The sequence below is a fragment of the Orcinus orca genome, chromosome 12 (assembly GCF_937001465.1).
Source record: "Orcinus orca chromosome 12, mOrcOrc1.1, whole genome shotgun sequence".
NCBI classification, from domain to species: Eukaryota; Metazoa; Chordata; class Mammalia; order Artiodactyla; family Delphinidae; genus Orcinus; species Orcinus orca.
Genome location: NC_064570.1, coordinates 41,793,610 through 41,819,819, shown reverse-complemented (window position 1 = coordinate 41,819,819; position 26,210 = coordinate 41,793,610). Strand labels below are relative to the sequence as shown.

At 42.1% G+C, this 26,210-nt stretch overlaps 1 protein-coding gene across 1 annotated transcript in view; it reads left to right on the top strand.

Annotated features, from left to right (window-relative positions):
• Positions 1–26,210, top strand: part of SLC35F1 (solute carrier family 35 member F1) — a 422,996-nt gene that overhangs the window by 369,441 nt on the left and 27,345 nt on the right. The window contains exons 4-7 of the mRNA XM_004264677.3: positions 4,536–4,695; positions 11,040–11,196; positions 13,433–13,485; positions 20,905–21,059. Coding sequence (XP_004264725.1) covers positions 4,536–4,695; positions 11,040–11,196; positions 13,433–13,485; positions 20,905–21,059 — 525 coding nt within the window. The remainder of the gene's footprint in view (positions 1–4,535; positions 4,696–11,039; positions 11,197–13,432; positions 13,486–20,904; positions 21,060–26,210) is intronic.

Below are 26,210 nucleotides of genomic sequence, written 5' to 3'. Positions count from 1 at the left end.
TATGTCCATGCCTCTCTCTCGCCCTGTCACAGCTCACCCTTCCCCCTCCCCATATCCTCAAGTCCATTCTCTAGTAGGTCTGTGTCTTTATTCCTGTCTTACCCCTAGGTTCTTCATGACATTTTTATTTTTCTTAAGTTCCATATATATGTGTTAGCATACGGTATTTGTCTTTCTCTTTCTGACTTACTTCACTCTGTATGACAGACTCTAGGTCTATCCACCTCATTACAAATAGCTCAATTTCATTTCTTTTTATGGTTGAGTAATATTCCATTGTATATATGTGGCACATGTATTTCTGATGTATTTCTGGGGCGGAGGTTGATCTCCACATCTTACTCCTCCACTGTCTTGGAAGGTTCCTTACCTGAAATACCTATTTTTAATTTGCAAAGCAATTCTCTCATCTTAGTTCATATTTGCCCGCTAATGGTGGACCAGTAAATAACCATTAACTTCCTGGGAAAAATGGCAATATGCCTCAAGAGTTTAACTCTGTAATTTCAGGCCAAGAATCTATCCTGAGGAAATACTTAAAACTACCAAGTTCAGGTCATTATCCTGGTGTTATCATGATGACTTCAGAGGCGTTGCCCCCAGTCTTTGAGCACGGTGTGCCTCAGCACCTCCATCAATCACATCAGATAACCTGGGTCGTAGACCTCACTGGCAGGTGTTACTTCAGGATGAATGATATAGAAGACTAAAATTAGCTTATATCTTTAGAGGGGAATAATGCCAGGTAAATCTAAGAGGTAATGAACTTTACTTACTGATGTTCTTCATGTTCTTGGAGATTTTTCAGAGTATAAGATGATTATGAAATAATATTCATTTGTTTAGTTTTTGGGTATTGATACTTTATAATTTCCTTTTGGATATAGAAATGTATACAAAGAAAGGTAAATATATCTTAAAAGTTAATGACAGAACCCGAAGGTTTTTCAGTTCATTTTCTGTTTTCACAGCCCCAGTCGTGGGCATCTATTATAATGCTGCTCTCTTTTATTACTCTAACAACCTCTTTGCTAAGGGGTTAAGCTACCAGAAAATTATTGGAAAATTATTTTGTCAGTATGTTTTATACTATATGACCGCAGGGGAAAAGCTGGGGCCAAAAATCGCTAAAAAATAATAGCCTGTTTACTAACAGCAACTCCCAAATGTTTTTTGTTTTTTGAGTTTTTTTGTCTCTAATTACAAAAATCGTGGTGAGACCTTCACCTGTAGCAATTCCTGTTACTGATCTTCATTAAAATATGATTTTTAAAAAATCAGGGGGCTTCCCTGGTGGCGCAGTGGTTGAGAGTCCGCCTGCCAATGCAGGGGACACGGGTTCGTGCCCTGGAGCGGGAGGATACCGCATGCCGCGGAGCAGCTGGGCCCGTGAGCCATGGCCGCTGAGCCTGCGCGTCCGGAGCCTGTGCTCCGCAACGGGAGAGGCCACAACAGTGAGAGGCCCGCGTACCGCAAAAAAAAAAAAAAAATCAGGACGGGACTGTGGCTGATAGCAACAGTTTGAGTGACGGGGAGCACATCACTTCACCTCTTGAAACTTCTGAATCCTCAGTTTTTAAATAAAGGGCTCTGTGATTCTAAATTGGGGAGATACTGCCCCCGAGGGGCACTTGTAAATGTGTAGGAGCATTTTTTTTTTAGTGGTCAGGGCCCAGTGGTGCTAAGTGCCCTGCAGAGAGCCTGGGGCAGTCCTGCAAAATGAAGAATCATCCCAGACCGAATGCCGGAAGCAGCCTAGATTACCTCTAATTTCCCTTCCGACAGTCAGTGATACCAAGCGCCCCTCCATTCTTTGATTCATTTAGTCACCCATCGTTGATTCCCTACTGTATGCTGGGTGCCACGCTTCCCAGCTGAAATGTCCCAGAAACCCTGGTTTGTACTGTAGCCTTCTTTCTCCTTCTTTTCTTTCTAAATTCCTCCCTACCCAAAGGGCCAACTGGCACTCACAAATAAGAATTTTTCAGCTCAATCTATTAAGAGAACAGATCCCAGGACTCATCAAGTGCTGGGGTTTCTAATGACACTGAGAACCACAAAAGCTCACTTGAGCCCTCCTCAAAGATTGGATGAAGGCCTGGTTTGCCTTCAGTAATTCAGGCATAGAGGCCTTCAGCTTCGCTGACCGAGGGCTTCCAGCCAGATAATGAAATCCCAGTTGTGGAGCATGTAGGTAAATATTCTAAGTGTTGATTCAATCATTTCTAATTTTTAAAGCAAAACACCAACTGTCTTATGCCCAGTGAAGAGTTTTCACTGGAAACACAAATTTCCTAATATACTTAAATGGCATTTGAGGCCAGCTGTAAAACCTGCTTTAGAGCGTTTTACCACATCAAGTAGGATCATTAACTTGCTAATTAACTGTGCAGTGAGTGGACATATGCTGTAGTGCAGTCCTACCAGCCGTCACCCCTGAACTCAGCCCCTCCCGGAGCGCGGTGACACGTGGGCTTAGCCCCCAGCCCATCACCGTGTTAGGGTTAACGGTGTTATCAGCGTTATCCTTTCCCAGTAACCTCGGGGACAGCTTACTCTTCTGATTGCTTGCTCCATTCTGCAAAAGGGAAGACCGAGGCACGGAGAAGCATGAGGGTCTGTCCAGGTCACCAACAGCTTTTGGGATGGTGAGGATCCTAAGTGCTGTTTACAGTACCAAAAGCCATTCTGATGGTCAGGACGCTTTGCAAATATACGAACATTTTTCAGCCTTTAGTGAATGTTGGTGACTCTATTTTGCTGTTACTGATTATTAAAAATCCTTGTATGTATTTGTTCAATAACTATTCTTGGATACTTCTCATAAGCCCAGCAGGACTCTGGGTGCTGGGAATATAGTCCTGCTCTCATGGAACTCCAGACAAGTGGGAAGTCAGACATTATGCCAATAATTCCATATTAATTGAGAATTATTATAATTGACACTATAAAGGAGAGGTATAGGATACAAGGAAATCATCGAAGAGGACCTGACCTAGCCTAGGGACCCTAGAGGCTTTCTTAAGGAGGCAGAATATAGGTGCGAGCCTGAAGAAGGAGGCAGGACTTCAAGAATTAGATGGAGCATTCCAGAAGGAGGGGGATGCATGAAGACCCGAGGCAGGAAGGAAGGGCTTGCTCCAGGTAGGAGATGATGCCAGTTCTGTCTAGGTGGCGGAAGTGGCGTGAGTAGATTTAAGAAGTGTTTAGAAGGTGAACTGGCAGGATTTAGTGACCCATAGGATATAGACAGTAAGAGTGAAGGAGTGTTAGGGATCACTGCCCTGCATCTGGCTACTGGCTGGTAGGGCCACCTGTTTAGGATTCTAGCAGAGGAGCTGTACTGTGCAGTGGGACCAGATCACCAGTTTCTCATTTGGTACATGGAGTCTGGAGTCCTGGGGGCCACCCGTGTGTCTAGTGGAGACGCTGCTTCACATGGAGTAACCACAAGTCACTGCATCTTACCGAGGTGTGGTAGAAACAACCAGTTCTGTGGAGTCCAGAGCATGTGTTTGGAAGCAGTGTCTAGACTGGCATTGAGGTCCTCGTAATTTACAAAATGCTTCCACATGTGTTATCTTCGAGCTTCACAATGATCTTTAGAGAAAGTCAGTAGGAATTATTATCTTCATTATACTAACAGGAAATTGAGGCTTCCTGAGTTTGTGGGTTGCCCAAGGTCACACTGCTCTAAGTAAGGATCTAGTACTCACATTCAGATCTCCTGGCTCCTCACACAAGGTCTTCCCATTTCATTATGTTGTCTCGCTGCATGACCGGGACAAACTTTCCACCATCTCTTGGGGCTTCCATTTCAGGTGGAATCTCACTATTTGCACAAAATATATAGGAAATGAAGTCAAAGATTTTTTAAATACTCTGTTCATTCTTTTTTCTCCCTCCTTTTTTTTTAAACTTTTTTTATACAGTATTTTTAAAGTATTTGTAAACTTTTGAGATTAATATTTGCATTTACATTTAGAGCAGTTTTTTTCCTATAAAGAGTGAAATTTCAAAGAGAGATTAAAGTAACTTTTATTGGTAGGGGAGAGAAAGTTCTGGGAGAAATTAAGTGCAACTTTTGCCTAGATTCTAATAATTTATAAACTATTAGAAGACCTCTGCCCCCTCACCTCCCATTCCCAGATCTACTCCCAGAGTGCTGGGACCATCTAAAACGGCTCCGTCTAGTCTCCCCACATCTGAGTGTCCCTGTGGAGTCGGCCAGGGTGCTGAGGAAGGTGGATGCCAAGCTGCCCTGACACCACAGGGGCAGGAGAAGCTTCACCACCAGCCTGTCTTATTGATTCGCCTTCTCCCCTTTTCTTCACAGCTGGGGGATGTTTAAGTAAAGTTCATGTGCATTTGTTTCAGAGTCGTTTTAATTGCATCAATTTTGGGTCAACCCAAAAACACAGACCCAGGGGAAATGCCCTTTCTACAGAGCAAACTTATTTTTCTGACAGTTTCCATTATATAGAAAGTTTCCCTCTGAACTCCCTATTGTTGCTTCCCTCCTTCCCTCCCTGTAGCTCCTGGACTGTTTTGTGATCCCGGTTGTGATTTTGCTCTCCTGGTTCTTCCTGCTGATCCGGTACAAGGCTGTGCATTTCCTCGGCATCATCGTCTGCATCCTGGGAATGGGATGCATGGCGGGCGCAGATGTGCTTGTGGGAAGGCATCAGGGAGCAGGTGAGTCTCCGTGTTCACCGGGTTCCTTGTCTCTGTGGGTGAGACCAAGGCAAGACGTGGAATGTTCACGGTTCATGGTGGAAACAAGGAACCTGGGCTTCCTACTGTCTGTGTCTTAACTCGTGTTTGTTCCCCTGCACCTAGGACAGTGGCACATAGGAGGTGTTCATACATATTTCTTTAGTGAACAAAGGAAGCAAAATACAGCTTTCATGCCCATTCTACAGGAACTCAGAAACATTCAGATGGTGTTTAAAGCTGAGAGTCAGGACCCACTTGGAGGATGTGTTGGGGGTCAAAGCTGCCTGATCCAGACCAGCTGGTTAGAGACGGTGTCAGTGGGTCAGGCCACTCCCGAGCCACAGGGACCTTCCCCACACCCCACCCGCCAACGCCTTCTCTCCCGCGTCAGAGAAAGACTGAGCTTTCAGACTACTGGGTGAAGGTGGGTATACAGGCTTAAGAGTGGATATTTAAACTTTGGAGCCTGGATTAGGAATTCTCGATAATTTTATGAGGGAGAGCTAAGTGCAGTCTCCTCATGCATGTTTTTTGTTGGTGTATTTGTGGGGAAGTTTTAGGTAACAGTCACAGGTCATTATCTTGTAGACCTACAAATCTTCAAGGTTTACTCATCAAATTGCTATGAATCTTCTGAGGAGCCCTAATCCAGAATGCTTTCCAGAGGACCACATTTAAAGCATTGTAATTCTTTAAAATGTACCAAAAATCCTTGAGTTACAGAGGTTTCGGGGCAAGAAAAAAATGACGTTCTTTGTTAACATCAGGAATAGGATAGAAAGTACCCACTCTTCTGTAGTTTTGGAATTGCCTTTTCTTCTAGGGAATTAGAGATAAAAAGTTAAAATTGGGGCATTTCTCTTTGAGACTAGGTCATAAGAAATACCTGAAATGAAAGTTATTTATATTTTTAAGTTGCACCACAGAACTTTATGACTGAAAGGGACCTTGTTCGGCTCCTTTGTATTTGACACACAGAAACTCTAAGACACAGGGAAGCCAAGTGAGCTGCCCAAAGTCACAGAGCTGAGACTAGAACCCAAGTCTCCTGACCTCCTGGGCAGGCTTCCTTCCCTCTCCCACATTGCTGGGAGCTGAAGATACAACACAGCAAAAGAGAGACAGCCTCTGTCCTCTCCATGTGCTGCCTACACAACGTAGTCAGTCCCCACCACAACAGATGGACTAAAAATACCTATGCCAGCTTTTCCCAAATCCTGTTCTATGAAATAGTGGTTCCATGGGATGTTGATATATATTACATGAAAAGGCTAGTTTTTGCTCTATACCCATCATGATCCCAATATAGATCATCTCTTTGGACCAATCAGACAATATTTTTGTCTGATACAACATGCCCAGTTGTTATAAAGTCATAATTTAATTACACTTTCTCAGCTTTGCTTGTGTAAATACAGACTAAGCGACATGTACGCTTATTTATGAAAATTGTGCTTTGCTGAACTCTAGCCATTCACCCTGGCCATCATTTTGTATCCATAGTCAAGGAAGACAATTGTCATTATAAATCTAAATATTTACACCCAAAATGTTAAACAAATTTGAATTTATTTCACTAGGTTGTATTCACTAATCCTGTAAAAAATGTTTTCTTGATTTCAATTGAAATGTTAGGAAAGGGGTACTAGTACTATTTAAGAAAAAGAAGGTAAGTCCATTTGGGAGTCTTTCAAAAGTGGTCATTTTTAAAAAGAGTGCAGGGCAGCTGAAACAAGCTGGAGTGGTGTTTTATCTGTCCGTGTGAATCTGTTTAAGGCCCGCAGCATCTTTCCTGTTGTAACATATGAAGTACCAGTGTTAACAGAATTCAGTTTTATCACTGTTGAGTACCTTCCATGCTCATCTGATGGTGCCTAACTACATGGCATAATGTTCTGACAGCAGCCCAAATTTAGGATCCAAGGGCTCATTTTACAAAATAATGACTGGGCATGCTTTACATCTACAAAAATATTAAATTAGGCAGCAATATAAGCTATCTTATAAAATGTCCTGAAAAAAGAAAATAACACACTGATTTTGAGGACAATATAATCTTTGTGTGCATCCCTATCAAAAATGTTCCGTTTGTTACCACTCTTACCGTAGAGTTGGTTCAATTGCATTAATTCGCCAGGGACGGAACTTTTCTAAAATCCTTCAGGCACTCACCAGAACTTTAATCAGGCATTCAGCCCGATTTAAATCATCATCACTGTAACAGGAAAAGATGACCGACTTAGTCCCTTTTATATTGCTTAGTCCACAGTTCTCCTTAGCTTAGGATTTTGAAAATTCTGTCCTCAAGCACTTTTGATATCAGCCGTGGAGACTCTGCCTTGGAGCCTGTGGAATGGTCTACAAAGTGGGACAGACACAAAAACAGTTACATTCCAATTCTATGCTTGTCTCAGGAACAACGAATCATCCACTATAGGTGCTCCCATGCCTTTGAGCTCAGCTGAAAGGAGATGTCTTTTTCCAAGTTTGTCAGTGAAAATTGGTGGGACTAATATGTGCATTCCCTCTTTGCCACCTTCCTCCAGCATTATAAGTTTCCTCTGAGAGACCAGCTCTGCATTTATTGATGCATGGGGGAAAGGCGTGCAATAAAGTGGCTCCTGAGAATATGATAGAGGTTGGAGGGTGTAAAAATGACTTAATAAGACCAAAGAGATTTCTCCATGACATTTCTACTTTCCTTGGAAAACTTATAGATGTAAAAGGGGAGGTAAGAAAATAATAAGATTAAGATAAAACTCAATTAAAATAGATCCTTATCATAAAATGTATTTCTTGCTCTTCAAAGTATCTTCTTTCTACCATAATACATTTATTGCATCTTATAGTTCACTTATCAAAGATATTAGATAACCATAATGACATTTTCTTTACTACCAGACATAATTTTATATTTATTTCAAAAGAGAGAAAACATTTTCACAGAATTAGATAATTAAACATAATTTTTAAAAGTGACAATTTTATTGGTGCCAGGCACATTCCTGTACATCATCTCATTTAATCCTCCTAATTATGCAAAGAAAGTATTTTCTCATTGTTACAGCTGAAGAAATCAAGGCTCAGGGAAGATAAGAAACATGTGCAAGTACACACCAGTACTAAATGGTGTGGCTTAGATGTGAAATCTTTCTGCTACACCACTTAATACTTATTCTTCCATAATTGTGACTCATGTAAGAAAGGTACCATTGTTCAATTGCAGTAAATTAGGATGAATGACTGTCCCAGATAGGCCAGAATGGAAGGGTTTCCCCAGAAGTGGGACTTTCTGTGCTAAAACCAAGAGAGTCCCCGGAAAACAAAGCAGTTGGTCGTATTTAAAACTCAAAAATATTCAGTGAGTTGGGTTCATTTTCATAAATTGCATTAGCAGTCTTTCAACACTCTAGAATACTATAATTCACCATTTATTCTTGAAATAGTGGTAAGTAATGATTTGAAATAATATTCCCTCTTCTCCTCCCACAACCACACAGACAGAAGTATCCCTCCAAACATGGTGTTTCTAGCACTTCCTCAAAAATCTAATAAGGAAAACCAATTCTTGCAAAGCAGTCATGACTGGGTTGTTTAGAACTAAGAAGCAATCCAAAATGAGAAATGGCCAACCCAAACAGACAGGTGGTGATTCAAAGGGAACGATTGATTCACTCTTTTTTAACCACCATTTCCTGAACACTTAATAAGTGCCAGACGCTATGTTAAGCATTTTACATTATTTTGCATTTTTAAATCCTATTAACACTATTTTACGGTATCCTCGCCATAACCTCATTTTAAATTAAGAAAACACAAGTCAGAAAGACTCTATAGCTTGCCCAGTGTTTAACAACTAATAAGTGACAGAGATGTGATTAGAACCCATATCTACCTAAATTGAAAGATGTCACCGTTCAAAATCTTTACCATGAGATGTATTAAGACCTGTTCCATTGGCTCAACTCATTTAAACGCTTATTGAGAACTTATAATGTGCCAGGATCTGTGCTAGGGACCGCAGAGAATATAAAGCGAAGTAAGTCACAGTAGGCCCTTCAACCCTACTGTATAAGAAAACAGGAAGGGGAAGACAGGCAAGTTAACAAATAATAGACGTGGAGCAAAGTGCAGTGGGGGCCATACGCAGTGACAATGGTGTGAAATTCAGAGGAGAGAAAGAAGGCACTGGGTTGAACGAACTTCTTATAACTTCAAATGTGTACATTTGCCCCAAATTTGCAAATCATTATCACTCACTGTGGTTTCAATCATATGTAAATGACACACTTGCTAGATATAATTTTCCCCGTGAACTTTCAGAGAAATTGACTCTACCATGTCAGATATCTATAGCATTAATAGGGCACGAAACATAGAGTAATATGTTGTAATTTCCAGTCAACTAGATACAAATTGTAGGTACAAAATATTATATGAAACACTGCATTATACAATATGGTTGGATAAAATCATGTCCTAGTTAATTTAACTATATTTAATCATCTAAGATTTCATACATGCTATATGTATAGGTACCCACTTTCAAATGATTTAAAAACTGATAAGTACACTTACTAGTAAAATTTTAATAAGTAATATTTAATCACTTTGTTACCGATAACTTAGGAAATACTTCTAAACTTGCAGTTACACAAAATTGTATCATTATTAACAATAATTATCACTGCATTGGTGAAAATTCAAAGTACTCGGGAATAGATTCCATATAGTCAAAGGCTTAACAGAATAGACCATAATGATATGAATGTGGAGTTTGAAAAGTGTTGTTGAGACTATTCATTGAAGCAGTGTGGCCTCTTTTTAGGACTTTTAAAAGATGGACTGATGTTTCCCTAAGTTCTGTTAAAATAGTTTATTGTAATTTAACTTTCCTGAATCCATTCATATAAAATTAATTTCATGTAACCAAGAATTCTATTGAGCAGCACTTCCACACTTCACTAATACAACAATAATTGATATTCATAATAATGACCCCATGTCATCACAAGATTCTGAAATGGGTCCTTATTGAAAAGTGACTGAATCATGTTCATTATAATTTTATAGTCTTAGTAATGGATACTTTTTACTTTATGGGTTATTCCACAAATGAACTCCTTAAAATTAGAAGCTTTGTCATGATTTTCTAGCTGACACATAAAAAAAGATTCATCAGGTTGCTCTGTAACAGCAACCTTCATTTCCCTGGAAGACACACCCAGGGACACAGCCATGAGGTCTGGTTCCTTATCAGAGCCTCCTCATGTTCTTGGGCCACCCACTCCGCATGAGCCCCGGGAGGGTTCCCAGACCTCACAGTTCCAGACTCTCAGCTCCATTCCCTTGAACTCCAGCAAGGTCTCCTGCCTTTCAGGGTATCTTTTCTCTTTCTGATTCTTACCAGCAGTGGGAAGCTGTCTTAGAAAAAGTGACACTAATTAGAGTAAATGTGTCTCCAGGGGCGACCACAAAGACGTGAGTGAAGAGGTCTCTCCCCAAGCCCAGCCCAGATTCTTTTATGTGAAACCTCTTCCTAGAGAATGTGCAGTGCTCCCAACTGTACAGTGAACATCTGGCTCTGCAGTTTTAGGTTGTTCCAGCTAATCTGGAAATCCAAGGCTACTCTAAAGTGGGTCTCCTCCTTAGAATCACGCTGGAGAGAGAGCCCTCCCAATCCCGCCTTCTTCTGCCCCAGAGCTGCATGTCTGCTGAGTTCCCATGAGCCAACTACACAGGACACAGCTGGAGGCTCCTTGGGTACAAGCCCACCGTGAGGCCACCGGCTGCTGATTCCCACTGTCCTTCCCTAGCTTCACACTTCCTGGAGTGGAAAGAGTTGGCCTAAGTATAGGAAATAGCTAGGTACAGAATTTATGAGATTGGACAGAAACCAAAATTGAATTTAGAACAAATAGATATTTTTATGAAAGAAGAAAAATACTAATGTGTTAATGAATTACATATATTTTCACCCTTATGTTACTTACTTTAGGGGAGTTGAAATTTTCAACCCATAATCCCTTTCACTCAGACAGAAGACATGGGGCTTCATGGAGAAGTTACAATCTAGAAGAAACTGGTCCCTTTCTTAGCTAGGGAAGACTTCTTGTTGCGGACGTAGGCAACCTTTTTATATCACAACGTAACTGGAACACACACAAATGGACTTTACTAAATCTCAGTTGGCAAAATACAGAACGTCTATAAAAATGTCAGAAAAGAATAGGGATAGGAAGCTGATTTTGCCAATGCCAAATTCTTGTTAGGAAAATTTTAATAAAGCTTCCTCTTTTTTTTTTTGTTTTTTTGGTTCCTAGGGGAAAATAAGCTGGTAGGGGACCTTCTGGTCTTAGGGGGAGCCACACTCTACGGTATCTCTAACGTCTGGGAAGAATACATCATCCGAACCCTGAGCCGAGTGGAATTCCTGGGAATGATTGGACTCTTCGGGGCATTTTTCAGTGGAATTCAGTTGTGAGTAAAAATTAGAAATTCAGGCAGTCAATACTCTTAGAGCTTATTCTTACAATTATTTTTTCATTTGGGGTATGGTTGTTTGCTTTATTTTACAAAAATCAAAGGTAGAAACCTGTCACCAACCTCCCACATGAAATCTGAAACACTCAATATCTTTATGAGTAAATTTCTTCCAAACTAAATGAATTTTTAATGGATGTATTTAATGGACTTTGAAGATAATTTACAAGAATATGTTACTTATGATTCTCCCAAACCAGCCAAGGAGGTTTTACTTAGAGAAACAGACAAACTAAGTGTAAATGCCATGATTTGAGGCACTTCCAAAAAGGGGCATTCTGTTTACTACTGACAACCAGTAAACTAGTCTTACTAGTAACCACCACTAGAAAACTCATAGTTTAAATTTTCCTTTTATAAATCTTTTTCTTTTATTGCCCATGGATTTGCACAAGTGAACCATATTTCAAATTCATCTCTTAGGGAATTCCCTGGCATCCCAGTGGTTAGGACTCAGCACTTTCACTGCCATGGCTTGGGTTCAATCCCTGATAGGAGAACTAAGATCCCACAAGCAGTGCGCACGGCCAAAAAAAAAACCAAACAAAAACGAAAAACAAAAAACAAATTCATCTCTTAGAAATTTAGTGTTTCCATTTTCCTTAAATGAGTGAAGATATAACACAGGCATTCACTAAGCATCAAAAAGTCAGAAACAACAATTTTGCAATAATTCTGGCATTGGAACATATAAGTCATCACTGACTAGGCCTCAGAAGTTGTTGCAAGAATAAATGTCAAACAAAGCATAATTTTCCATCAATAAAGGCCGTGGATTTCAGTTTCACGTAAGAGATAAAGAAGGATAGTGTAACCTCCAGTCTAATTTCAGCAAATCCCTCTCTGCAAAGCAAGTAATTCTGATTTCACCAAATCACTTGCTACAAAGTAAGTTCTTTGTTCTGGGGCAGTGTCTGAAATTATTTATGGAAGCTATTTTGGTATCACTTTAAACTGGTTTTGCAAATAGGCTGTTTCCAAGAATCCTCCAAACTTCGGTATCCTGAGATACAGGTGAAAAACTCTGTAGCAAACAAGGCAAGGACATGGGAAGACTCTCTAAGAAAGATTTATTTTTGGTTCATTTTGAAAGCACGCTGGCATTTTAAAGTTCCTAAGTTTGGTGCGTCAGCTTGTAAGAGGAAAAGAAATAGCCTAGTTCAACTGTTCCTAACCAGCGTTTCGTAGATGGATGGCTCATTTTATGGATTATTATTCTTGGATCCAAAAAAATATCTTCAGAGATCTAGCACTCATCCGCTTCAGCTGTAGGCCATTAGAGCTGACAGAGCCCTTCAGAAACACTGCCGCCAAAATAGTGGAAGTGGCATATGAGTGTGTTTAGCCAACGGGATACATTGAGGGCACACTGAAACCAGAGGGACACCGGTGGAGCCGTGCCCCCTCCCCTCCTGGCCCTCTTCCAGAACAGTGGTTCGCAGAGTGTAGTTCTCTGACCAACAGCGCTGGCACCGCATGAAAACTTGTCAGAAACACACATCCATGAGCCCCACCCAGATCTACTGAATCAGACTTTCAAGGGATGGGGCCCAGGAAACTGTTTGTTTTTTGGGGGGTTTTTTTGTGGTACGCGAGCCTCTCACCGCTGTGGCCTGTCCTGTTGCGGAGCACAGGCTCCGGACGCGCAGGCTCAGCGGCCATGGCTCACGGGCCCAGCCGCTCCGCGGCATGTGGGATCTTCCCGGACCGGGGCACGAACCCGCGTCCCCTTCATCAGCAGGCGGACTCTCAACCACTGCGCCACCTGGGGAGACCAGGAAACTGTTTTAACGTGCTCTCCAGGTGGCGGTTTTATACATTTAAGTTTAAGAACCACTGCCCTGAAGAGTGCTCAATCAGAAAACTGATTAAACCTGCAACCTCGCCATATACTTTTGAGAAAGCACCTAAACAAGAAGCAGCAAAGGCTAGAGGCAGACTGGGTGAGAAGGACTGCGGAGGGTCTGTGCTCCACCATGCCCACTGGCTCACTCACCAAACAAGATCCTGCAGGGATAAACCTTGGGCTGGGCTGCCTAATGAGACTTGCCTCTGCATGATCCAGAGTAATTTTTGAAATTCAATTGATTGCTTCATGATTTGTATAAATCTGGTAAGTGAAAAAAGAAGTAGGACGCGTTGCTTATCAGGTGTGCTTTCTTCCAATTCGCAGAGCTATAATGGAGCACAAGGAGCTGTTGAAGGTGCCCTGGGATTGGCAAATAGGTAAGGGCTTTGCTCACCTAAGATGCTGTTTTTAGTAAACCTGAGAAATAACGTATGGAGAGTGACGTTGGTGGCGGTGAGGCACAAACAAGGGAAGGACTTAGACTGCAAGGGACAAAAGAAAAGGAAACCCCCTTGTCACTTTAGGGATTCGTACACACTAGAAGAGACTGAACTGTATGATTCATAATGTTTCTTAATTAAGCCTCTGCCCATTATCATCACCAAGATGCCATTAGGGTAGACACAGAAGTATGTTATTAGGTTAAAGACCAACTGGAAAGAAAAAATGCCCCGAGGCAGTGGTGGGACACAAATGACAGCAATTTGCTCCAGCTGAGAAACACCAAACTGACGTGATCATTAAAAAGTGGCACTTTAGTAAAGGAAAAAATCTGAACTTAACAAAAAGGCACAAAAGAAAACAAGGTAATGGGCATTCTGAACCCATAAAAACCTTTTCAGAAGGGAGCAGTTTGTACAAAAGACGTGGTTAATTGATCTGGACTTGGTGGAAAATACCAGACAGACTTTGAGCTACTTAATAGTCAGCCAGGGCATCTAGATGCCACCTGTTTCTAAAGTCACTTTTCTCTAAAAAAAAAATTTAGGACAAGGATTTAAGATCCCAGGTGATGCTCTAATAATGATCACTCAGCCGGCCCTAGACGTGACTGACCTACCCTCAGCCCTGAAATCCCCTCAGTGTCTATACCGAGACGCCTGGGTTCCCGCAGTGAGCACAGAGCCTGGCTTATGGGTATGCTTGGGAAGTGTGTGCCCGGGTGAAAGTACAGGTGATTCCCCACTCTGAAGCTGGCCGTTTGAGCCATCTCCAGCTCATATGAGCTTTCATGGAACTGACAGCTTCAGTCAAATTCTGCTTCTCCGAACAAGGACAACAGTGACATAAAGCTCCCTGCACCACTTTACCTACCCTTGACCCTGAAGCATCCAGGGTTGACTTGCTGCTGACAGAATTGCCCCTGAAGGCACACCGGGTGCTACAGAATTACGCACAACTGCCCCTGGGGTTACCTCTAGTGACTTCAAGGGCTCCCCAGCCCTTGTGTCTGTCACAGAGTCCTGCCGTTTAATTTCTCCCGAGTTGATACAATTAAATGGAAATCAGTAGAAAGAAGGGATTGTAGGGAGGAGAGGAAGGCGGCTGGGAAAGGAAGCCAGCTGCAGGTTACAACTGCATTGGCCTTTGTGATTCTCAGAGCCAGGATGTTACCTGTGCTTGGTAACACTTCACATGCAGTGGTCCATGAGTATAAATTAATTTTATATTAATACTAGTAGCACTAATAAAAAATAATTTGTCCTCTAATTATGTGGATGTCACGTGCATGTCCACCAAGGTTCTGTTATAATTCAGCGTTAGTTGAATATGTCATCAAAAGGTAGTTTTATTCTGAGCCCTCGTATTGCCATTAAAATGTCAATCTCCTGTGGTCCAAGATGATGAAGGGAACGCATCATAAACCATTCATTTAATTTCTGACTGGAAATGAGGCTCAGATGGTCTAGAAAAGGAACCAAATCTTCATCTTTTCTTTCTGAAGCACGGGTACGGGTTGAGTGTTTTTACACCATGGCCATCTTTGTCCTCCTACCTCATCCTGACCTACTACAATGTTCTACTGCTTGGTTCAGTTCTAGGCACATAAAATTCAGTGAATAAATGTTTATTAAGTGAGCAGATGAATGACAAGCAAAGGAGATGGGCTGTCCTGCCCTTTCTCATCTTACAGAAATATAGACAAAAGGGAAGCGGTGGAGACAGGGCAGGAGGCTTAGGCTTGGCATTGCCCTTTCTTTCTGGGAAACCAGGAGATGGTATAGCAGCTACTGGAACTCATGGACCCTAGAGGCAAGGAGACATCAAGGGGATCAGCCTCCCATCAAGCCCTCCCCATGCTCCATGGGAAATCACCCAAGCTCTGATCACTGTGTCCTGGTGGAGCGCTCCCAGCGTCTTAGTTAAGAGACCAAAATCCAAGACTATATCTCCCAGTATCTGTCAATGCGTTTCTCTCCCTTCCCTCTCTCCACATCAGTAATCCCCATCATACAGTCTCTTGGACAGCTCCTATGGTTGCCATTTTATCAAAGTAAAAAGATTTTTTTTCAATGGAGCAAGTGGGGTAATAAACGTGTTTCATATTTTCTGGATTTGGAAAGCATTTTTTAACAGATTCTGTTATTTTCTAATAATATTGGCCAATTGCAAGATGCAAAGAGTAGTTAAAAGCAAGAAGATAACATTCATTTATTGATGCTGTTTGTTTTTATATCTTTGTTTTACTCTACTGAACAGAACGACTGGGTCTGGTTATGTAATCATGAAACTCAAGTGAAATGTAGGACCTAACAGAGCTAAAATGTCCTCCTGTGGAGCAGGTGGACAGATTAGACAGAAATCTAATAACTAGCTTAAGCGTTCCCTATATCCAATTTTGCCGTATTGTGTTGAAGGACATGTGAACAAGTGTCAGCTGACGTGCAAGTCCAGTGTCAGAGGAAGAAAAAGTGTGCGTGGGGTCAGCCAACGCCAGTTCGTGGTGTGCTGGGCCTTCACTTTTCTTGCCGTGGGCGATGCTTTCCTTGGTTTTGATTTTGGTTTTGTCCTAGAGGCCAAAACAAGAGATTTGACCTTTCCCTGAAGATGCAGTAATGAGACCACAGAGCAGGAAAGACCTTAAAGATCATTACGAATACAGCCTTTCTTTTTACCGATGCCGAACTGGAGGCCTGGGGAACGGAGGCTGCTTCTCTGGGCTCACGGCTGCCTGTGGTGGGACTAATTTGCACTCTGAGTCATCCCCCCATCCTGGTGCCTTAGTGCATATGTCCTGAGAAACCATCTTACCTTGCCTTTATTTTTAAGAATTAAAAATAATATTTTAAAAATCTAGTCTAGTCAAAGGGAAGTAAAAGAACACCAGTGACACCAGTGGGATCCCAAAGAAAGTGATGAGATAAAATATATGCAGCATACACAGACACGTACTATATACATCCATCATATATAAGCATATATAGCACATATCACATGATGTATCATGTATATATGATGTGTTGTGTATATATCATATATAACATGAGATGCTCATTACCGTCAAATAGGATGCCTCATCCAAGCCCCATTTCTCTTCATAATAATTAGACAACATAGGTTAGTAGTATGTGCTCAGAATTTAAATTCAGGCAGCCTGAGTGACCTGAGGGCAAGCTACTCAACCTCTATAAGCTTGTCTTCTGCCTGTTTGCTCACAGATCTGTTTCTTACCGATACTCTGCTCTGCATTGCAGAGGCTGACAGCTGACTCATGCAAAATAAACAATGCTTCCCAGCTGCTTTGGTAACTGGCTTTCAGTTAGATTTGGCCAATGGGAAGCAGTAGAAAGGGACTGGAGGGTGGGAGGAAGAAAGAAACCACGGTGTGTCTCCTTCTTTTAGGTCAGGTCTCTAGAAATGACTGAGTGTCCTCTGATTATTCCTCTGCTGGGCTTCCCTGACTTCTGACCTCTGGTAACATGGCCTCCTCCCTGGATCCCTCTGGCTCCAGGGGTGTGAATAATTTACCGCTATTGCTAATGTCTGGGTTGCCTCACCATCCCTGTTTCCCCATCACCCGTTCAAACACCTTTTTAACTTGTGCCCCATATTCTATTTCCTCTTTTGAACATGGTATGGACTGTGTTTTTTGACTGATACACTCTATAAGCCTGTTTCCTCACGTGTGTAAAGAGGATAGCAACGGCAGCAATGGCATTACACTGTCATGGAGATTAATTCATGTACATAAAGTACATGACACGTAGCAAGTGCTCCATCAGTATTAGCTGGTAGGATTCTTTCCAATTTCTTTAGCTTAAATCTCTTTAGTACGTGAGGACAAGAGCTACCAAATTCTGTCTTTAGTGAGAGGGAAATCATTTCAAAGAAGAAATGGTTATACATATACTTTGCAAATGTAGTTATTGCACCCGTCATGTGGTTGTCAGTCAAAAAGTAATTCGGTCCGTTTGTTGGATCATGTCAGTCGATTGTTTGAAAACCCCACATGCACAGCAAGTTGGGCCTTCAGATGCATCACTTACGTCCATTAACTAGCTAATGTCCATCTAAGAACGACAAATCAGTAAATTGCAGCAATACTGCATTCCCACTCTCCACTTCATCATGTGTTCATTTGGCTGACCATGCTTTGCTCACAAAACAGGATATTCACACACAAAAACATTGGTTGACCCAGCAAAGTGATTAACTATGATGGTGCATATATTTCACTCCTATCCCTCTAAATTTAATTTCTGCAGTTTTTAAGAACAGGTCTAGAGTGGTTAAGCTTGGAGCATCTCAAGGTAGCCTGATGAGTAGAGTGAAACTCTGCTGCGTATCTATTTTCTTACACCCCTCGGCTCACCAATTTGCTTGTAAAGTCACACCTCTTCTCTGAGCTGCCAGTTGTATATCCACTCGCTACTGGACAGATTCTTTTGGATGATGCGTAAGCATCTAACACCTAACGTGTTCAAAATAGAGCTTTTCCGCATCCCCTGCATCAGCAGGCGGGCTCTCAGTCACTGCACCACCAGAGAAGCCCAGTAAATGGCATTGATTCACCCAGTTTCTAAATTAGCCAGAGCCCATGTGAACCCATAGGTGTCTTTGACGCTGTCCTTTTCCTCACTACCCACATCCAGTCTACCAGCAGGGCGTGTTGAGTCTTCACAGACCAGCCACTTCCCTTCATCTCCACTGCCACTCCCAGCAAAGCCACCGGCATCTCTTGCCTGGACTGAGACCCTGCACTCCTCACTGGTCTCCTCCGTGCTTTTCTCCTTCACTGTAACCAAAGTCATCTTTTAGAAATGTAGATCAGATGGTAGCCACCTGCTATAAACTCCTCAGTGGCTTCCCATTACAACTAGAATAAGATCGATTTCTTTCTAAGACCTACAAAGCCCCGTGTAATCCAGCCCCTGCCTAATTTTCCAACCTCCTCTCTTATCACTGCCTCACTCTGTTCATCCTGCTCAGATATTCTGGCCTCTGGCAGCTCCTGGAACCCATCAGGGTCTTTTCCTTTGTAGGTCCTCCTGCCTAAATTATTTTTCCCCTGGCAACCTCCTTTAGTCCTTCAGCATTCAAGATAAGTGCCACCTCCACCCCCCCTAAAGCAAGCCCCCCGTCATTCCTCATAGCAACCCTTTTCTTCCTTCATAGTACTAATACCAACTCTAAGCTTCCTGTCTGTCCTGTTTTCCATTGTATTGCTAACCCATAGCAGAGTCCCTAGAGCATAGTAGGTACTCAGTGAATACATGGGTGAATAATTGAGTGAATATAAAACATCAGCTCTCACATGTGAGAGTCCATAGTGTGCTAGGTAAGGTGATGGGAGGGTAGGATTGTGGAACTTCCTAGCCCAGTCACGTATAATTGAAAAAAAAAAAAAATTTAAGGCTCTGGTTCCCGGACTATGTTCTGGTCAAGTTTGATTACTTTTAGTGGATTAATTTAGGATATATTTTATCCCTAGTCTGTTCATCTCAGATTCCTTAAAGGAATACTGAATTAATTTTTATGTCTTTTCATGTATTAATCATAGGTTATTTAATATTGCATTTTTAGTAACTTGGTTAAAAGGAAAATGAATTATAAGTAGCATGAAACCCAAGTATAGGAAAATTGAACATTTTTAGAGAATTAAAACTTTGATGGAGAGCCAAAAGCCATCTGACATTACTATGATAGAATATCCACGAGAGGACTTGTATAATTTACTGAACGAGAAAAGTGATTATTCCAGTTCCCTCTTAGGGCATTTCCACCACACTAGAGGGGGCTGTTGTACTGAGTTTGCTTACTTAGTGTTGAAAATAAAATTCTTATATAGACTTGGCATGGCTTTCCTTAAACTTTCCTTAAATATCAGAAACATATAGAATAATGATTCATGCCCTGAAATGCTTTTCATATGGAAAAACCAAATTTCTCTGTGGAGGGATCCCTATTCTTCTCAGTCACAGGGACTGGATGTCTAGTACCTACCAAATCCTCCAAAATTCATAGGACTCAAGAGAAGTAATCTGCCCACAGCCTAAAGCAGACACATGTAATCAAGGTTCCTTTGGAAATGTTGGATATTTTATTATATAAAAATGCCCAGGGCTTCCCTGGTGGCGCAGTGGTTGAGAGTCCGCCTGCCGATGCAGGGGACACGGGTTCGTTCCCCGGTCCGGGAAGATCCCACATGCCGCGGAGGGGCTGGGCCCGTGAGCCATGGCCGCTGAGCCTCTGCGTCCGGAGCCTGTGCTCCGCAACGGGAGAGGCCACAACAGTGAGAGGCCCGCGTACCGCCAAAAAAAAAAAAAAAAAAAAAAAAAAAAAAAAAAATGCCCAGAGATCCACTGAATCGTGTTACTTATGCTTATTCTATGCCTTATTCTTTCAAGGTAGAGAAATGAGCATAATTTTTCTACATTTGTGTTGCATCAGCATCTAGGAAGTGATGAACCAAACTCTAGATTTAGCCATAATCTTCTGTTTGGGACTCAACAAAATTATGTACTTATGGAATTAGTATTAACAATTGTGTATCTCGTTATAATGAGAGAGAGGGAGAGAATTTCAGAGGATGAGGGACTGATCACATAGCATTTTAAGGGCATTTTTTTCTTCTTTTTTATCTTTCTGTTTTGCAAAACTTCGTTCTTTGATGGTCTACAAAGCATTTACCTATCTATTTCTAAAGCAGCAGAGCCTGCATGTGAGAGCCCACGGTATGCTAGGAAGAGTGATGGCGGAATAGGACTCTGGTGTTGGCGGTAGGGCTGAGCAGGATTCACAAATCTGGAAGAAACTGACAGATCATCTTGTGTCAAAGCAATGAAGTGATTTGCCCAAGGTCACACAGTTAGGACTTCAGTGCAGTACTTGGACTTAGTGCACATCTCTTTGTCATGTAAGCCCTTCCATTTTAAGGACTGTGTAGTTATTCACCGTTGTGAGCAATACATGACACCAAGTAGTTTTGTTCCTATGTTGCAAATAAAAAAGAAATGAAAAAAGTTTTAAAAGACATGGGTACTAGAAACTACTTACAGCACAACCAGAAATAGAATTTAGAAAACTTGACCCTATGTTCTGCCTGTAGCCACTAAGAGGTACTCCTTCCCGGAAGAAGCAAAACATCATATATATGTGAGAAGCACGTGGTTTTTGTTCCACGTGCAGATTTTCACTTTTTATTTTATGTTTTAGCTCTGTATTACCCAATGATAAACATCTGTTAATAGAGTGAAAGATAAGTCGGGGCACCATTCCCCTTCCTTCACCCACTGTGGATCCACAGAGGCCCTGGAGGAGGCTGTGACGTCGCCTCTCTTTCCTCTCCCCATCAGGACTGCTGTACGTTGGCTTTAGTGCCTGCATGTTTGGTCTCTACAGCTTCATGCCAGTGGTCATAAAGAAAACCAGCGCCACTTCGGTCAACCTCTCCCTGCTCACCGCAGATCTATACAGCTTGTTCTGTGGATTGTTTCTCTTCCACTACAAGGTAAGTGGAGTCAGTGCTCCTTTCTGAAGATGATACTTTGTAGGAAGGAATGCATATAGGTAGGAATACTCTGCTGTGGAATTGTCCCAATTTTGTGATTTTGCATTGAGAAGCAGGAATGTACCTCTGTGTGCTAACCCCCATGACCTGGGTATTCACATTCCAACTATAAGACTGAAGCAACATTTTGTCATAAGAGACTAGTCACTACAGACATTTGATAGTGAAAGATAAGAAACAGCTCTAGAGGGAAAGGCTTTCAAATAATGGGGGACAGTTTTTCTGACATCATTCACCCCAGAAGCTACTCTTTTTCCAGCCTAAAGCTAGGGAGACTTGTACAATTCTCAAGCTATAACTGCCGAATGGTTTCTGCCAAAGGCACCAGAAGAGTGTATTCTCATTGGAGAAAAGACACAGTTCCTGCAGTTTCTGTTTTGCATGGATTTTTATAGCAAATGTGAATGGAAAATGCTAATGTATTCAAAATAGTTTTTATTATATCAGCCCTAAAGAAGAAACTATTCAGTACAAAGATGGCAATCTCTTCAAGTGTAAGACTCTACCCACATCCTCACCCAAGGCAGGCATGACATTGGTTATGGCCCACTGAGGTGTGCTATGAGAGGCTGTTTTTTAAACACTGCACTCACTGATTCATTAACAATTGACTAGAGTTGGTATGTGAGAAGAGACCCGCTTGCCATGCCTTAACTAGTCCTATAAGATAAGGGTCAGTGGGGACTATGAAAAAGGTCAGTGTGAAAAAGGACAAGTAAGGGATACCCAAACAGATAAGACCGAATTAGGACAGGCCAAAGAAGAAGAGACAGAAGAACAGAGGCGCTGCTCTGGGCCACTTCTAGCCAAGTGCTTCACCAGCAGTATTACAGGTGATGTCATCGTCTCACGGATGTGGCCAGTTGATAGGGCATCTTGGTGGGTAGGGCATGTTCCACCAGGTCACACTGGGTTTGGAGGTTCCCGGAGAAGTGCTGAGCTGGAGGGAGTAAGTACTTGAGATGATGAGCAGAGGCCAAGCGGCAGAAGTGAATGGTCAGAAATATTACTGTGCTAAGCCAGAATCATAGCCAAGAAACAGACCGAGAAGAGCAGACACGGGCGGAAAAGAGGTCGCCAATGAGGTTGGCAGCTGGGAGGACCAGAAACAGACCTGGGAGATGAGAGGTGACGAAAGCAACCGTGGCAGCAGATAGGGGTAAAATGCTGAGTCCCTGTTTTACGTGGAAACTTCTGCCAAGCGTGGTGGCAAAAATGGCAGCTGAAAGAAATTGTCTATTGCTGGACAGCAGTTGTACATTGTTGGTAATTTGTTTTGTCTAGTTGGTACAATCTGTTTCCTGAGTGCACCCTGGTCCTCATAAGGGTGAAAAGTAAAGTCTCAGCGTGTTCCCCCCATTGCTCCCCACCAGTGTTAGGAGGACCACCTTCCCTCAGAATCCCCCTCCAAACACACCCGATTCTTTTCCAGAGCCCTGGGGACTGCTCAGCCGGGGCCTCATCCGTATAGCACAGTAGCTGCATTTTTCTGTCTCTCCTCTACAGCTAAGCATCCGCATCTGTTGTGGATGAGTTCTGTTCTCAGCACTTCCTCCTGTAATTGTCTTTGTAAGGTCCAACTAGAAGAATCCCTTTAATTGTCCTTGAGGAAAGATGACTGAAACCTATGGTTTTGATGAAGGACTACGGTCACTTCTTGGGCAGTCCTGATCCAGTTCGGCTCTCAGCATCCTCCATAGCAGTGTTCTGGAAAGTCTGCTTTCACCAGGGGTACTTGCTAAAAATGCAGATTCCCGGGCCACACCCCTGAGCCACAGAATCAGCATCTGGGGATGCACCTGGGGGAGTCTGCTCCTCCGTGAGGCTGATGTTCTCTGAATTTGAGAACAAATACCTGAAAAGGGGTCCCTGAGCAGCGCTTGTTCATATTTGAGTCTGTCACTCCTCGTACTTCCACTGACTTTTGGTTAGACCTGGGGCTCTCTACATAAACAAGAATCAGAAACTGGGAAGCTGATGAACCAGGTAAATTCTAATTCTCCCAAATTCATCTTCTTCTCTCATCATTTGTATGTTACTGCTAACTTAGGATAAGTAACTTTGGGGAGGAGGAAACCGTGTAGTACCCTGTCATCGTGCCATCAGAAGGGAACCTGTGTTATCCGAAAATTACATTCCTGTACTCACGTATTTGGAGGTGTCATAGATGTTTTTTAATTCTTAAAGCAATGCTTTTCACTATACATTTCACTGTTAAAGCAATGCTTTTCACTGTTACCATTTAACAGATAAATTTCCTTAAGGTAAGAAAACACAATAGGTGTTTTCTCTAGTTAAAATTGATTCCTATTGTCTTTCTTTAAATCAAACTTTCAAGATAATTGTAGATACATATGCAGTTTTAAGAAATATACAGAGTTCCCATTTACCCTTTACCTAGTTTCCCCCATTGGTGACGTCTTGCAAACCTGTGGTATAATATCAGGATATTAACATCGACACAGTTAACATGCAGAAGATTTCCATCCCTACAAGGGTTGTTCTTGTTGCCGTTTTATAGCCATGCTTACTTGTCTCTCACCCACCTCCTTAACCCCTTGAAACCACTAATTTATTCTCCATTTCTCTAAATTTGTCACTTCCATGTAAATGGAATTATACAGTATGTAGCCTTTTGGGATCGACATTTTTCACAGCATAGTTTCTCAGCATAATTCTCTGGAGATTCATCCATATTGTTTTATATATTAGTAGCTCCTTTTTTATTGCTGAGTACTATTCCACAGTATGGATGTACCACGATTTATTTAACCACGCACTCAGTGAAGGACTCTGGGTTGTTTCTGTTTGAGCCTATTACATGTAAAACTGTTACGAACATTCATGTACACGTTCTTGTGTGAACAGATTTTTCATTTCTCTGAAATAAACAACCAAGAGTACAATTGCTGGGCTTATGGTTGTAGCATGTTTAGTTTTATAAGAAACTTCCAAAATGTTTTCTTGAGTGACCTGTTATCTTTTGTTACAAAGAAATACATATCAGTTGTGAGAAAGTCCGAAAATACAGATAAGTATTGTTATACATTGGTACCATTTACAGGGCATATTACTTTTGTAGTACACATATTTGCAGTTCATATATATTTTAAAATTTAATTACACCATGCATACTGCTTTGTTACATGCTTTATTTAAACTTAGCGTGTAGGGACTTCCCTGGCTGTCCAGTGGTTAAGACTTCGCCTTCCAATGAAGGGGGTGTGGGTTCGATCCCTGGTCAGGAAGCTAAGATCCCACATGCCTCACAGCCGAAAAACCAAAACATAAAACAGAAGCAATATTGTAACAAATTCAATGGAGACTTTAAAAATGGTCCACATCAAAAAAAAAATCTTTAAAAAATTAATAAATAAATAAACTTAGCATGTATATATTTCCTTGTCCTTGCGGAGCACAGGCTCCGGACGCGCAGGCTCAGCAGCCATAGCTCACGGGCCCAGCCACTCCGCGGCATGTGGGATCTTCCCGGACCGGGGCACAAACCCGCGTCCCCTGCGTCGGCAGGTGGACTCTCAACCACTGCGCCACCAGGGAAGCCCTGGGCATTAGATTTTTAAAGACTCCCCAGTTGACCCTAGTGTGCAGCCAGAATTGAGTCATTGGTTCAGACAATTTATGTGGCTGCAAGCAGGTGGCACTAGGACCAAAGGGTGAAGGTTATAAGATTATAGTGAAATAGAAAGAAACCTTGTTAGCAATTAGTCATCCGAAAGTGGACTAGACTGTCTTGGGGGTTCCCCTCACTGGAGGAAGCTGGGCAAGAATGTGAGAGGGATAACGGGGAGGGGACTCACACTTCAGTACTGACGATTAACCCGTGACCTGATCTTATTTGGTTTTACTACAGTCTGCAGTCAGAGTTTACCTTTCACCTAATCATGATGTCTTTAAACAACCTTCTGGTCTGGTTATAAATATCTACAAGTTGAGAGAGAAGGGCTGTTTGCTCACAGATGTTGCTTACTCAGGCAGAACTAAATGATTAAATGAAGCTCTCCTGCCCAACATTGATTATTTGCTTTTTCTCACCTTCCGTCCTTGGAAAAAAATCCATTCCTTTCCCCACCCATCAGTCCACTGTCTGCAGCTTCTCTACCTCTTGTGCTGACTGAGCAATAAAGCCCCACATCCCACGGAAGCAAAAGACCTAATTCTGAAGTGGACTATCTACGTGGTATAGTGCTCTTGCAAACTCTAGTTTTACAAGACTTTTGAGAAGTGGTCATATGTTTCTGTTCTTTAGTACCTAACAACACTATTGAATCCAGAACAGTAAATCTATAGCAATCCATGGAAATTACAGGAGATGAGCTTTACTGGGCCTCAGAGACCCCTTAAAACCAAGCCCAGGAAGAGATTCACATAGGAAGTTTTCAAGTTGATGGTGTGTTGGCTTTTCAAGGTCAAAGCTTGACCAGTTATGAACTCTATCCCCTTGTTTATTGAACACAAGGACACTTTTGAAATTGAAAGGGTATGGATTTCCTGTGGCTACTGTAACAAATTACCATGTACTTAATAGTTAAAAACAACACAGATTTATTACCTTAGGGTATTGGAGATCGGAAGTCTCACTTGGTTAAAATCAAGTGTTAGCAGAGCTGGGTGGCTTCTGGAGGCTCTAGGGGAGAAACTGTTTCCTTGCCCTTTCCAGCTTCTGGAGGCTGCTTGCTTCCTTGGCTCGTGGCCCCTTCTTCTATCTTCAAAGCCAGCAGTAGAGCATCTTCAAATCTGACTGCCATTCCTGCTTCCCTTGTAAGGACTCATGTGATTACATTGGGCCCACCCAGATAACCCAGGATAATCTCACCATCTCAAAATGCGTAACTTAATCACATCTGCAGAGTTCCTTTTACCATGTAAGGTAACATATTCACAGCTTCCAGGGATTAGGGTGTGAACATTTTGAGGAGGCCATCATTCTGCCAACTACAGGAGACCCATTAATAATTTACACCAACACAAATAAGGGTACAATGTCTCCAAGCCGGACCAACTGGGACATGTGGATGTGCTCTTCAGAAGCCAAATCTGGGCAATGAAGGTACTCTCCACTTACACACACTG